This window comes from Haplochromis burtoni, unplaced genomic scaffold, assembly GCF_018398535.1.
Source record: "Haplochromis burtoni strain Fernald_Lab_line unplaced genomic scaffold, NCSU_Asbu1 Contig_35, whole genome shotgun sequence".
Classification (NCBI taxonomy): domain Eukaryota; kingdom Metazoa; phylum Chordata; class Actinopteri; order Cichliformes; family Cichlidae; genus Haplochromis; species Haplochromis burtoni.
The window spans coordinates 3,088,694-3,103,051 of record NW_024582396.1 but is presented as its reverse complement, the minus strand read 5'-3'; the positions used below and the strand labels follow the sequence as shown (position 1 = coordinate 3,103,051).

The window sequence follows — 14,358 nt, the reverse complement described above, 5'->3', positions numbered from 1 at the left end:
TGAAATTTCTGGTTTTCAGGGTTTTTATCGTTAACTCTGTTTCCCTGGGTCTAGTCCCGTGTTGTCTTATTTTGAAAGAAATGTTTACGCGTTACCATAGCGATCAGAGAGCCAAAGAGGAGGATGTTACTCTCAGTGTTGTTGGTGCATTTCAGGAGAACGCTGCTAATAAAGTTACACAGTTACACATTGATTTCGTGTTTATATTATATTTACAGAATCGCACAGTTTCTGTCTCGGTCGTATCATTTTATTTTGTTGTATTTATCCGCGACACCTTAAAGGTCGGTCCATGAAAATATTGTCTGACATTAAACCGTCGGTGGAGCAACAAAGGTTGGGGGCCGCTGGGCTGCATGATTAAACCTGCAACACAAATTGAAGAAACTTCTCAAAATTCCTTGAAGAGTTTCAAGGAAACTCAAAGTAAAGCACTTTGACTGTCTGTGAAAAGCGCTTAATAAATAAATTCTACTTACTTACCAACGCTCCAAAAACACTCAAAGCTTTGGCTCCTGTCTGCTGCAGGCACTGCTGAGTTACTTGTTTATGAAAGAATGAATGCAGTGCATAAGTTTGTCTTTGTTCAGTCCTACTTTTCATTTATTTAGCTCTTAAAATGCTTTTTACTTTAATAACCCTGAACGTGGCTGAGACCAGGCGCAGGTATAAGTCAGCTTTGTGGTTTTCTGTCAGCTGATACTTCAGCGCAGGTTTTAGTGGGATTCGGCTCTTTGCTGCAGCACCATGCAGTAGTTCTACTGCCTGTCTTTGATTTCCAGCTGTACTGTAGCAGGGATGACGTGGCTGAATTTGAGAGTAGATGAGGGTTTTATTTGTCCTCAGCAAAAGTTGGAATTCTAGCAAAAGAGAAAAAGAAGCCTGGGAGGAAGGAAGGAAGGAAAGGAGGGGTGATGGGAAGCGTGGATGGACAGGTTTTTATCAGGTCTGTGTTTCTATAAATAGCTCATTCTGCCTTCATCTGTCTGTTTTCACCCAATCACCACGCTGCCTCGGTCCAAAAGTCGCTATTGATTAAGGACAGAAGCAGACGCGCTCTGCTCGGCGAACCTCGCATACAAATCTGTCACTGCCGATTTATAGCTTAGGCTTGTCGCATAATCCCATTAGAGTCCTTTAAGCAAGGCATCTTCAACTGATCCTCCTGCTTTGAAAAGTGGGGAGAGGTCTCCTCCTTCTCTGACAGGGAGGACGAGGAGGAGGATGAGGAGGAGGAGGATGGTGGTGCCGCTTTGGAGTCACATGACTGATTTGTGTCTGTTGCGGGGAGTGCAGGCAGCTGGCCAAAGTCGTCCCTCCCTCTCTCTCTCCATCCTTCGCTCTGTCTCGCGCTCTCTCGCCCTCGAACACACGCGTTCGTTAGCGCGCTACAGCAGATTGCATGCGTGCGTCCGTGCATGAGTGCAGCCAGCTTCTGCAGATACACATGTGGTGACCGTGTGCCGTGCTGTGGCCCGAGCTGCCCGATCACTAACCATGTCCCTCTTGTGTTGCTTCTCTCTCAGGGACTATGGCTCCAAGCGCAAGTCGGGTAAGTCCAACGTTTTTCTTCATAGCTCTTCCTAAAGTTGACTTTAACCTTCCTTCTCTTTCCACTTGTTGCTCCTTGAGATCCACATCCAGGGGGGTGGGGGGGGTTGTGTCACGTACGAGTCTTAAACAGGACTGCGGATTGTCTGCCGCTCATGTGATGTCAGTGTGTGGTTTGTAAACTAGCCCTGCTCTGTGCTTTGGGCTGGGTTCAAACAGCTGTCAGGCTGTTTCCTTCTGGCTGCAGATTTGCCTCACAGCCCAGGGTGGGGTTCAGAAATATCTAGTAGCTTTTTGGCACGTCAGAATAAAGTCGTTAGAGATCTGATGCGATCAGAACGACTGGATTGTTTCCCCGAGTCTTCAGTCGAAGTGGCAGGCAAAGCATTCTGGGTGACACACGTCTAGTTTCCTTAATAATTCAACATGAAGATGAAGGGATGTGTCTTTTTCAGCACAGGTGCGTCTGAAGGTACGGAGATCAACCTGATCATTGGCTGTCAGAATAAGGTTAATAGCATTCAGTAATAAATGTCATGGCTGGGCTAGTAAGCAGAAAACAACCATCTGACTGTAAAACCGTGACTGTGAACGCGCTTTAGCCTCATTAAGAAGGTATTAGCTGCTTAACAAAAGACTGGTACATGTGAGTCGCTCATCTATGGGAACCCTGCATGTTTAAGGCTGTAGAAATGCCTCCTTATGAATTATTGAAGGGAAAATGCAGGAAGTAGGCTGTGGATATCGGAGACTATGGTTCTCTTGGCCTACTTGATGTCTTGATTTCCAAGCAGCTTGAAGGTTGTGATAGGTGATTTCCTCTGAGAAGAACACTCTGGCAAATGATCGTGAGTTTATTTTTGGCCTGAAAGCACAGAGCTGCGAGAGACGGGTTATTATTCAGTTACGTCCACGTACCTCGCAGTGATTTGATTTCTCGGAGGCTGATTGCTTCTGCGGAAAAGCAGCTTGTGATTTTTCACTGCAGGCTCTGAGGCAGGCGGCTCCTGTAACATCCGCGTCTGCCGATGTGGTCTTTGGGATGTTGCCCGGTTGGACGGCAGCCCACTGACCCACTCGTCTCCGCTGCAGCACGACCTCAAGTATCATGAAGTCAGTCAGTGTTGCAACAGGGTGTCTGAACTTCTACTTTAAATTTCAGAGAGATTACAAAACGTCTGAAACATTTCAGTAAGTGCAAAGTAAAGGAACAGTATCTGTTAACGAAGGAAAGGCGCCACACTTCTTCTGTGGTTTGGTTCTGGCAGAGACCTGGAAATGGCAGAACCAGGTCGAGTCCTTATATACCAAACATGTCCGAGTTTACACGCAGAGGTGGTGAGTTACGGTTAAAGCTGATTAAACCGTTTAGCTGTCGAGCGTTCAAACCGTTCACTATCTGCTGTACGCACAGAAACCCCCACAATGCATCCTGGTTGCTGCTCATTTACCAACATTTACAGTCACAGCTGTTAGTCTCACTGTTCATTCTTCTTCATACTGCAAGTCATCATCGTCTTCTCCGTACTTCCGTGTTGAAGTTTGAGGGGACGGTCCAGTTCTGTTTAAACGTGACCATTAAAGCTCATCACAGCTAACATCCAGCATGACCTTTAACCTTTCACATCCACACTGCAGAACAGCGTCTTTGTGACTCACATGTCCTTTGAAATAATTTCACATTATTGATTTAATAATGAATTATGGTCAGCTAACTGTTTTAGCGTCCATCAACAGCTCTGTGCCAAAACGTAGGCTGCGTCCTCCTGAGGCCGATTACAACGCGACAAAGATTTGAAGGATGGGTCGGGTGTGTCCTTTGTGGCCCACCATATCCCAGAATTCATAGCGTGGCCCAGCCAATTCCAGTTTCCAACAATGGCAGCTACTCAGTTTAAATATTACTCTTATTAATCTTTCTGGGTCACAAAATAAACTTTTAAGATATTTTCAGGCTGTGCAAACTTCTGTTTGTCAAGACATCACATACTTGCAAAATTGGTCCAATGTTTTCGGAGACGCCTGTTACCCACCCGCTCGATAGCTGACCGGGAGATCAAGGGTCACTCGAGCCGACGATAACAGCCCCCCCCCCGCCCCGCGCTCTTTCCCTACTCAGGTTTAACGTAATATATGAGTCACTTAGATAATTTAAAAATGTTATTGTTTGGCTTTTTTCAGTGTTTCATTTGTTCCTGAGTAGAGGGACAAGAAGGCTAGACCGTCCAGTTTCACGGCCCACGTAGACCGCGGAGGCCGGGTCCACAGGAGGATGCGGCCTCCTGTGGACACTGCTAATGTTAGCTTACTGTTAGCATTGTACTCCCGACTGCTGGCTAACAGTTTAACAGCTAGCCATACCTTCAGCTTAACACATTTTGTTGATTATTAGCTAACAATATATTCATGCCTATAGTATTAGTCGATACCTTTGGCTAATTCAACGCTTTACTTTTTGAACAGTTGCTTATTTTATTATTATTATTAATCAAGTCATTAATCAAACTCAGACGTGTTCAGCTCAGTTTTTTCTTCCCTGGTTTTTCATGTCTGACTCCTGCAGGGCTGTTGGGCTCACTGAATGTCATATTGAACAAATCTCTGACCTGACTGTTCTCCACCAACACCAGGCGTCTGCAGTAATGCCTGTTTTCTGTCGTCTGCACTAATTAGCCTGATTAGGAGACCCTGGCTGTCGCTGTGCTGCGCAGACGACACGGACGATCTGCTGATGCTTTCAGTTTTCCTCTTCCAACAACACAGGACATAAAAATGAAGAACTAGTCCTTCATTTATTCCACAAACGAGACATAAAGCACAGCTTTGTGTTGGCAAAAGTAAAAATTGGTTTCTTATCATTGTTGTTTAATCGTTTATAAGATGAAAGAACATAATGGAAAGAGAACAGCTGATCACTGGTGACAGCTGCAGATGCTCATCTGTGATGGAGGGTTTGTGCGTCGTGAGGCTTACAGGAAACCAGTCTGAGTGCTGGTTATTATTCTCTGGCCTTCACATTGTGAAATCATAGGCAGGTTTAGTCTGTTGCCACATTATTGTGTTTGGCCTTCCTTTGTTTGCTGTGCGCAGAGATGATGTTGGTTGCATCTGCCAACAGCCGTCCTGTTAATTTGAAACAAACCGTTGGTGGCGGTGCATCCGTCACTTCCCCCGAATCAAAACACTTTTCGCAAAAACACAAGATGTTTCTCACAACAGACGTAAACTGGTTGTGTAACTACACAAATTCACAACAGATGAGATGGAAGTTGTGTCGCTTGTTTAGCGCACGTAATCCCCCACGATGAAGGCCAGAGGCCATAGACGTGATGAACAGTCAGCGTTTGTCGCTGACGCGGTCGTTTGCAGGTCTCTCGGGCGTCAGGCGGACACGTGCGAGTTAAACATCGTCAGTTTGAGGGGAGCGCGGCTCGTACTCCTCCGTGTGAGAGGAGCGGGCGGAGGAGGGAGGCGCAGCTGTGCGGCAGGAGCGTGTTTGTTTACGTGGCGCAAGAGATAAGATTTCAGACGTGTGTGTGTGTGTGTGTGTGTGTGTGTGTGTGTGTGTGTGTGTGTGTGTGCAAGTGTGTGTCAAGTGTTACAAAGGTCATTTAAGCAGTTTTACAGTCAGTGTTGAGCAGTTTGCATGTACGCTGTCCACCTCAGGCTGCTGTTTGCACATCAGTGAGCTCCTCTGTCAACACACACACACACACACACACACACACACACACACACACACACACACACACACACACACACACACTTTCATGCTCCATCAGCTGCCACTTTGTAACGATAAAACTCTTGTTTTTGTTGACTCCTCCCCTAACGTCACTCTGAGCACCTGTTTGAAGCATGATGTCAGCACAGTGCTGGGTCGACTTCAGCTGAAAATGATCACTGTCTTCTCGAGCTGCATCCACGAGGCTTTGCAGTAATACGGAGCGGCGCGAGTTTGTCCCCGAGGAGCGCTCATTTAAAATTGGAGGAGGTGATGTTTGAGATGGAGGCGAGCCGGGCTGGATTGGGGAGAGGTTGGACTGAAGCGACGGCGTCCTTTGTGGGCAGATGTGATTTGAGCTCCTCGCTGAGATCGGGGGGTTTCACTGGAGTTTGACCTTCACGCGTCTCCTCCTCGTGTTGTTTGCACACAAATGTCGTTTGTCTCCGATGTTTGTGTCGCAGTCAGACTCGGCGTCTCTCCTCGCTAAACGTGGCATCAATGCGAGTTAGGTTTTGCCCGCAGTTTGACATTGTTAGTGCCGGCGTCCCCGTCGGCCGCTGTGCTTTTTCACGAGTGCTGAATCGATGCTGGTTTCTGTGATTTGTTACTGGTCCCTTTTGTCTTGGTGACGGGGTGATGGTGTATCCTTCTGTGGTAGCGCAGCGTTGGCTGGCTGTGTAATGACTTTTCAGAGGTAAGGCTGGAGCTTCACTTTGACGTTTTTAATGGGGATTAGTGGACTTTGCTTATCTGATAAATATTTACAAGTGCAGAGAAAATGCTCGCGTACTCCACCCAAATTAAATATTCTATTATAAGTGTCTTTGGCTCCGTCTCCCCCCGACAGGCTCAGCCTGCTCCCCACTCTGTGTTCAGCACCAGTTCAGCACCAGTGGGTCCCAGCTGTGTGCAGTTAGGTTCATGCTCTGTGTCTGACCCCAAAGTTTGGACCTCCTGATTAGATAATGACTGACTGAGACATTAATCGCTGACACATTCTTGTATTCAGTTGTGCTGTGTGGGACCGTAGCTGCAGCTTTCCTTGTGCTTTCTTCTGATGTTGAAACGCAAACGTTAGCATGCTAAACTGCAGCGGTGCGCATGCCAACCATTGTAGCTGCTAGCATTGTCACATCAATGGCTAACTGACATTAGCACTTAGCACAAGGTACCACTGTGCAGACTCTCAGAGCTAGCCTCGGTGTTGACGCCACGTGCAGCTTTCAGCAGGTGCTGCTACTCAGATGTGTTTGGTTGACCGATGGTGAAGAAGCGTGACGATCGCGGCGGTTTTGGTAGTTTGCTGGTCTGAAGCATTCAGGTCCAAGGTCAGAGAAACTCCTCACACCAGCTGTCGGTGGCACGGTGGTGGAGGGATGATGTTTTGGGCACCGAGCAGTCGCTCAGGAGACGCTGAACACTTCTGTTTACCAAAGTATGACACAGATGTGAAGCCGTCTGTCTGTCAGCTACACGACGGCGATCACAGCACAGCAGCGCAAACACTACGTCCAGATGAACTCCAACTTTCATTATAAGATTATTTCCTGTTTTTACTCTTGTGGCAGATCATGTTTTCAGTCCATTTTCTTATAAATTGGTTGAAAATCTCTCTGATAGTTACATGGACACTACAAACATCAGCAGCAAATCAGACGCTGATTTTGGGGGAATTTAAATGCATCATATTGAGATTTCCAATCAAAGCGTTCATGCTTCCTGTGGTGCTTCAGAAAAGTCGTACAGATATGCACTCATGCAGTCCTCAGGCAACGCGTTCATCTTGTTGATGGACTGATTTGTCAGGATGTGCTGTACTGTCAGCAAAATCAACTTTTGTACTTATCATCAACTTGTTGACAGAAAAACTGGACACAGCTGATAGGCCCCTGCAGTCCAAACACAGAGAAAAGGGCCTCAGAGACGTCACTTCTGACGCTTAATTGCTGGGTAATGTAGACGTTTGGGGTCAGAAATGCAGGAAAATTACAGAGGAAACGCTGCCGGGTCGGCTGGTGTGTGGCATCATCTTCCAAGCCTGAAAAGAATTAAGTGTCCGTGTGCGTGTTTGTTTGAAGGGGGAGAGGGTTAGTGTGGAGAGCAGAGCTAATATCATTCAGATGTTGCGAGCAGCTCTGAGAGCGGCGGGTGGGGAATAATAACGGTAGACTGTCAGTGTGTAGGGTGTGACCCTGGCTGACCTGGGACCAGCCGTATCCCTCCCTGTGGGGCTAACTTCAATCCACCGGAGCTCCCGAGGCTCAGGAGGACGACGAGAGGGGATTTAGCTTTTATTATCTCACGTGAGTCCACGGAGGAGAGCCGCGGCCTCACGACAGGGACGGCGCCCAGTACAGCCGCGAATCAGAGCGTCCGTTTACCTCAGTGCTGAATTTGAATGTGGACTCTGCTGTGCTTTATTTGATAAAGACCTGCTTCTGATCATCTTTGAACTGCTGTTCGCTCAGAACACATGCGCACAAACCTTTTTTCTGTTTGGCTTCTTGAACGTTTTTGTTCCAGTTTAGATATTTAACACTTCTGGCTTTAAGCTTTTCCCATCTTACAGAAGTCTGAGAACCTGCTCAGCCGCCTGCTGCCGTCAGCATTGTGCGCTGCAGAAAACAGATGATGTGGTTGGAGTATTCACTGCTCGTCTGTGTGCTGGTGTCCTGAACGACTCCCTGTAGTGCGCTCCACACTCACTGTCTGCCGTTTTATTGGAGTGTAAACCTGTCAGAAATGCTCGTTTGATGCTCGTTTCCACAGCTTTGATAGAAACACTGTTTCGTCAGACTCGTTTACCCTGTTTGATATTCAGCTTATTTATACTGCAACGCTCCACATACATAAGTTTATCCTCGTGTTTATTCTTTAGTGTTCAAATGAAACATTTTCACCGATTTGGCCCCGAAACAGAAGACTGCCATCGGCCGGGTCACCAGCGATCCGCTGGGGTCGGGTTAGGGCTGCGTCTCAGCCGCACAGTCGCTGTTTCCAGAACTACGAGACGCTTCAGATGTTGAGCTTCAGATGAGGTGTTGTAGATGCATTTAGGCCTCTGCCGTTGGGTTAAATAAGCTGCGTCATTTCTAGTGTTGTGGAGGCGCCTCCGTGCTTTGATCCTTGCTATGACTTTGACGTGCTTCTTTGAGTTTGGTCTGGTTCGAGACGACGCTTTAAGTCATCACAGTGTAGTCGCTGTGTCATGCTCGCACCTCCCCGTCTCCTCTGATGCATTGCGTTTAATTTCCTGGTTTGGGGCTGCTGGTGTTTTCGGTGTGGAGACTTTAGAAGTGGCTCACGCCCCTCAGACATTCCTCACACAGCGATGGAAGAAATGGAGAAAGATGAAACGGGGGTGGGATGGGTGTAGCGAGAAGTGGAGCTGGTGTGTCATTCCTGGATCCGGTGCTAAATGTGAAAGGATCTTATCTGTGCCACGTTTTATTTCGTGTTCAGTGGGTGTGAGAGCGGCGTGCTGCAACATAGTTTTGCTTCTGCATGCCGTCAAACTGAATAATCTCTCTCTGCTTCTTTCCTTCCTTCTCCTCGTCTGCAGTGTGGATGTACGGCTTTACAGACAGCCCGAGGAAAGAGGCCTCAGGTAGATATGCATGTGCTGCTGTGCTCGCGCGACATGCTAGCTGCATCCCTTTTAGGTTTTCGTTTTATTTCTTTTCGCACTTCAGCTTTCTCTCAACATCTGCTTTGCATGCTCCCCTCTCTTTCCCCCAACCCATCCGCTTAAATTCAGCTTCTCTGTCTGCAGCGTTCTCATCCATCTCCGGGTGGATAGAGCTGCTGGAGCCATAAAGCTGCTGGCTGCAGAACGTGGACTTCAGGCCTGCATGTGGTGCATGAAGTGCATTGGTGTGAAATAAGGTGTCAAGTCTGATCTTTCACATTTGTTTTGATCGCTGCCGCTGAGCTCCGTTAACTGTGGGAGTGCAGGAATGATGAGTGAGGGCGACCAAGGAAGAACAACAGCTGATGTTCCAGCTGAGAGCATTTCTCCTGACAGTATACAAGCGCGTAGCTTCGTGTAGCTTCACGTATCCGAGGCTCAGATATCAAAAGTTGTTCCTTAAAACTGTCAAAGTGCTGCTTTGGGACAAAAAGTAATTGTAAAACTTTCTCAAACATTATTAACTTAGACAAGGAATGTTTTGCAATCAGTTCTGGAATATCGAAGAAGGAGGAAAGCGGTCTTTATTGCTCAGCAAGGCGTGGTTGCCATTACCGCAGCGTAAAGCTTTCAAATAGCTGGATCTGTGCTGCTTTATTACTTCAGGCTGGCTTTGACTGCGTCCTCCACGTACGCTGCTTACTCACTCACACATTAATCCTGCTGGAGGAGATGCTAAAGTGGAATTCCCGCCCTCACCCAGTGGTGAAGTAAATTTATGAGCATTCCAAGGTGTTCGATGCCAGTCCTGCTTCACATGCGAAGATGCTTAACTGTGTTTCAGGCGTACTAAAGCACTAAATGCCTAACATTTTCCGAGATGCTTCAATGCTAGCTGCATTCTGTGTACTGCAGGACTAAAGACAGTTAACCTTAACAGTGGGGTGTCCAGACTCTCCCCCAGAGATAGGGTGAGGAGTTCGGCTGTTCAGGACAGGCAGCGAGCAGCGTCGCTACTCCATCATCTGACTGCCTCCTGGACTCCTGGGAGGACACATAAACCAGGGGTGGGGACCTCCAGGCCTCGAGGGCCGGTGTCCTGCAGGTTTAGATGTGTCCTTGATCCAACACAGCTGATTTAAATCACTAAATGACCTCCTCAACATGTCCTGAAGTTCTTCAGAGGCCTGCTAAGGAACTACTCATTTGATTCAGGGTGCAGGACACCCTGAATCAAAAACCTGCAGGACACCGGCCCTCGAGGCCTGGAGGTCCCACTCCTGCTATAGACGGATTAAAGGTGGATCTAGCTGGTGTGATACCATCCACTGGTTTCTGAAGTCTCGGTTTGTCAATGTCAGGATTAATTAAGTTTTTTATTCAATATGATCCCAAATACGTGACCACAGGCTCAGCAGAAAAGTCTTTACTGAGGTCAAGTCAGAAAGCCGTTTTCCCATCGCTCCCAAGGCTTTTTCTTCAATGGTATCGCCCCCTGGTGGTCATTATAAAGAAGGGGAGTTTGAGGCTGTTCCGCATTGATGTCACCTTTGAGATGTAGAAGCGGTGTCCAGAGACCCCGGGACAGACCCCGATGACGTCTCTCGACTGGCTCGTGTCTCATCTCCTCCCAGAGGAGCTGCTGAACCACAAATCACACATGTGGCAGAAATGGACGAATTTTTCATTTTGTTCGCTAAAATCTAGTGAAATCGAGGGTTTTGGAGTTCAGGGTAGGAGTTATCACCAGTAATGACCTCAAAGGGTCCAGTTATTGGACCAGTTTGGAAAGTGTGTGTTTTATAGTGTTTTGGCCCCACAGCACCTGTTTACTTTTACTTCCTGCATTAACGTTCGGTTCCTGAAACTCTCGCTAAAGCGTCTCTGTGAACAACAGGATGTGGAGTAATTGCTAGTCAAGTTCATCTGAGTCTGCATGGGGTCACCTCCCTGTGGCCAAACAGGCAAATAAGCGTTTCTGATAGGCAGCATGTGACGTGAGCAAAGCGCTGGCGTCTAAGAGGTTAAACACTGGAGCGGAGGGAGAAAACAGAGCGGGTTAACCCAACTGCAACTCTTTCTTCTTTTGTTTCACGTAAACATGGACCCAGCCTCCTCCTCTGTTTCTCTCTCTCTAGTCGTCTCATATGTTTCTATTTAAGGCCAGCAGTGCCGACTGCTATGATTGGTGTGCTCACCCCCCCTCAGACTCCCCCGTCCAACGGCTGGCTCCCAGAGGCGGCGGAGGGGAGGCCTTTCCTCTCAACCGCACTGTTGATTTTCCACAGGGAAACTTCACCATTCCTCCACTCATTCGTTCCCCAGTCTTCCCTTCAGACCGTTAGCAGCTCTGCTGTTTCTCCTTTTTCTTTCCCCCCTTTTTTTTCTCTCTCTTTCCTTTTTGGATTTGGGAGTTTGTCATGGATCCTCTGTAGATGTCAGATGGAGCGCCTACAAACTTCTCCCTTCGCTTCTTCGCTTGTGTTTTGACTCCTTCCGATGCTCCTCGGTCGTTCGCTGCGGGCCAAGGGTCGACTCAGCTGTATGGCCAGACGTTTGGGACTATGCAGCCAAGTCGTGTGGTCGCATTCTGATTGGGCAGGGACGCACAGCGGCGGGGAGCGGGGTTCGGCCGATGGAGACGTACCGGGCGCGCGGCGGCAGCGCGGTTGGTTGCGGCGGGCGTTCGCGGGGTGCCACGGCGGGCAGGTGGCTGACGGCCTGTTTCTTCCCCTCAGGGATTGACAGCTCGGAGCCCATGGTGCTGGAGCAGTACGTAGCCGTGGCCAACTACGAGCGGCAGGAGAACTCTGAGATCAGCCTGAAGGCCGGCGAGACGGTGGACGTGATCGAGAAGAGCGAAAGCGGTGAGTGGATGTTTTTTTGCTCTCAGTTTACATGCCGAGCATCAAGTGCTGACTTAGATCTACAACCAAACATCGTAGCTCACAGGTGTTGTGTTGAAAACAAAGGAAAAGTGCGTTTTCTGCACACGCTTTGAACTGCTTGACATGTAGTTTGATTCTTCCTGTTTGTACAGTGGCATAAACACACAAAACCACGCTCACTCAGCGCCTCTCTGGATGCTGTCTCCTGTCCTCTTGATTATGTTTCCTCCTTTTAAAACCCCGTCATGTACACACGGCTGCCTCCTGCGTCTCCTGGCTGGGCTTGGCACCACCTGGAGGTGCTGTTTGGCTCTGAGAAGTCGGGTTTGTGGACAGGAATGTCCAGTAATCATATGTGTGCACACACACCACCTCGACAGAGTTTGCTTCATCAGCAGACGCTCCACGCTCTACCTTGCCTTTCCCCCGTTGGAATTCTGTTTAGCGACCTCGGAGCTGGATCTGATTTTCCGTGCTAACAGCCACTGACAGCCAGCAGCTTGCACAACTCACAGCAGAAACTCTGGCACAGACACAGCACGTCGCTGCGTCTCTCAGCTCTTATCTGTACTCTGATTACACATGAGTCCATACTCTTCGAGATATCCGGAGCTCGCACGTCTGTGATTACGTGCACTATTGAGTCCGTTTAGGCTGCAGCTCAACATTTTTCACATCTTTGTTTATTTGGCGTTTTGTTTGTTTGCAGTTTGAACACATCAGCATAAATGAGACGATTTTTATGGGAAGTTTAGAGAGAGCGAAGGCGTCGCATGGGAAGCTGGTCCTGTCTCGATGAGGAAGACGAGAGAACTGCAGCTTTGTTTATGATGTTATGAAATATCGTGTAGGACGAAAACAGTTTTACTTTTTGAAAACATGACATTCCTTTGAACTTGAAAGATAATGTAAATACATGAAAGCAAGTAATGCTGGAAAAGGTGAGCATGTGGTGGGACACGGGCTCAGCTGACTGTACAACCCCTGCAGCGACTCGATGTTTCCAGGTCGTACAGCTGGTCCATACGTGGGTGGCGTGCGGTGAAAATCTCACCTGATCAAACTTTTCATGACTTTTTCTAAAAGTTTTTGAGTAAATGAACTGTTTAGAGTTTAGAGGTGGGTGAAACATTTCATCATCATCCAAATGACTTCTTCAGGTTCCTCCAACCTTCCAAAGAGCTCATTTGCATAACGAGCGCACCGCAGACCTCCCTCAGACCCCCCGCCCCGGTTCAGCGATGGTCGTTCCTTTTTTATCACCAATGGCTCCTTGACTCCTTGCTCACTTGATGCATATGAAAGAAAAAAGGACTCATATAGCTTGTTTTTGTTTTCATAATCGTTCAAAGCTGAAACTGTAACAAGAATAAAAACCAGTTATTAATGTCAAGTGTTCTTAGAAACTCTCGACTCTTCTCACATAACTTTGATCGCAGGCACCGTTTGGTGTTAGGCGCACGCATCGCTGAACGTTTTATGTCACGAATATTCATGTTGGCTCAAGTTGCACAGTAGTTTCTCCCTGTGATCCTGTTTCTGTGCATGAGGCCTGACAGCAGCTGCTCACCAGGCGTGTTTAAAAGCAGCGTGGATGCAGAACTCGGAGCGATAGGAGCGGCTTCTGAGCTCTCGGGAACTCGTCTCAGAGCTGGATGTGTGCGCTGTCGTCATCTGCTGAGCCAAGGAAGTGGAGCAACGGTGATGATGATGATGGTGACATCACTTGGAGACTATGCCAAGGCAAACACATCTGAGAGCTCGAATAATATCCCACAACCCCCTTCCTGCTTTTCAAGGCTTTCCTGCAGCCTCCTGGTCTGATGTGCTATGTTCTGTCTTCAATGCAAAGACACTGACAGTGGGGCTGTTAGTTACAGCTTATTTTCTTTTAATGCGTGGAGTGGAGTGGTATTTTATCCTCTGATCCTCTCCAGGAAATGTTGAAATCCTTTTGTGTACCTGATCTTTTTCATTCACATGCACATTTTCTTTTCTCTGCACACTCGACGCACATGTTGTTATGCATTTGCTTTTATTTATTCCAGCAGAGAAGGGTTCAGTCAGGTTTTTCAAGTGTCTGCAGGCTTGACCTGACATAATTACGGGTTCAACCGTGGAGCCGGATGTCGTTTATTTTTGCCTCTGTGAGAAGCTATTGGCCTTACAAGTCAAGACCCAGCTGTTTCACTGCAGTGTCGACAAGCTCCGTCATCAGACTGGAAACTGGTTAAGTCATGAGCTCTGTGAGGTGGTGTGCATGCAGCTCGCTTTGTGTATCACTGAACAAGTATCTTACAATTTAGGAGCTGCTAATCTAGTAAAAATAGATTTATGAAGCATCAGGGGGATGGGGCGAACCAGAATCGGTCTGGGCCACCATCCGGGATCGCTCCCTCTGGTCTGGACATGGGAACCATTCAGTGTCTGGAGAGGCAATGTTCCAGCTGGAGAAAATAAATCTGCATATGTGACGAGTTAAATTATATGATGTGTCGGAGTAAGAGGAGGCAGTGATGTGAAGGGACAGAGAGGGAAGGCTGGTGTTTTTAATTAGTCACAGA

At 47.8% G+C, this 14,358-nt stretch overlaps 1 protein-coding gene across 9 annotated transcripts in view; it reads left to right on the top strand.

Moving 5' to 3' along the window:
- sh3pxd2aa (SH3 and PX domains 2Aa) overlaps positions 1-14,358 on the top strand; it is a 99,512-nt gene that overhangs the window by 50,401 nt on the left and 34,753 nt on the right. For 6 of the 9 annotated variants that reach the window (XM_042219635.1, XM_042219630.1, XM_014332667.2 and 3 more), the window contains exons 6-8: positions 1,527-1,552; positions 8,841-8,885; positions 11,645-11,773. In XM_042219635.1, coding sequence (XP_042075569.1) covers positions 1,527-1,552; positions 8,841-8,885; positions 11,645-11,773 — 200 coding nt within the window. The remainder of the gene's footprint in view (positions 1-1,526; positions 1,553-8,840; positions 8,886-11,644; positions 11,774-14,358) is intronic. The other 3 variants (XM_014332669.2, XM_014332668.2, XM_042219633.1) reach the window with 2 other exon arrangements.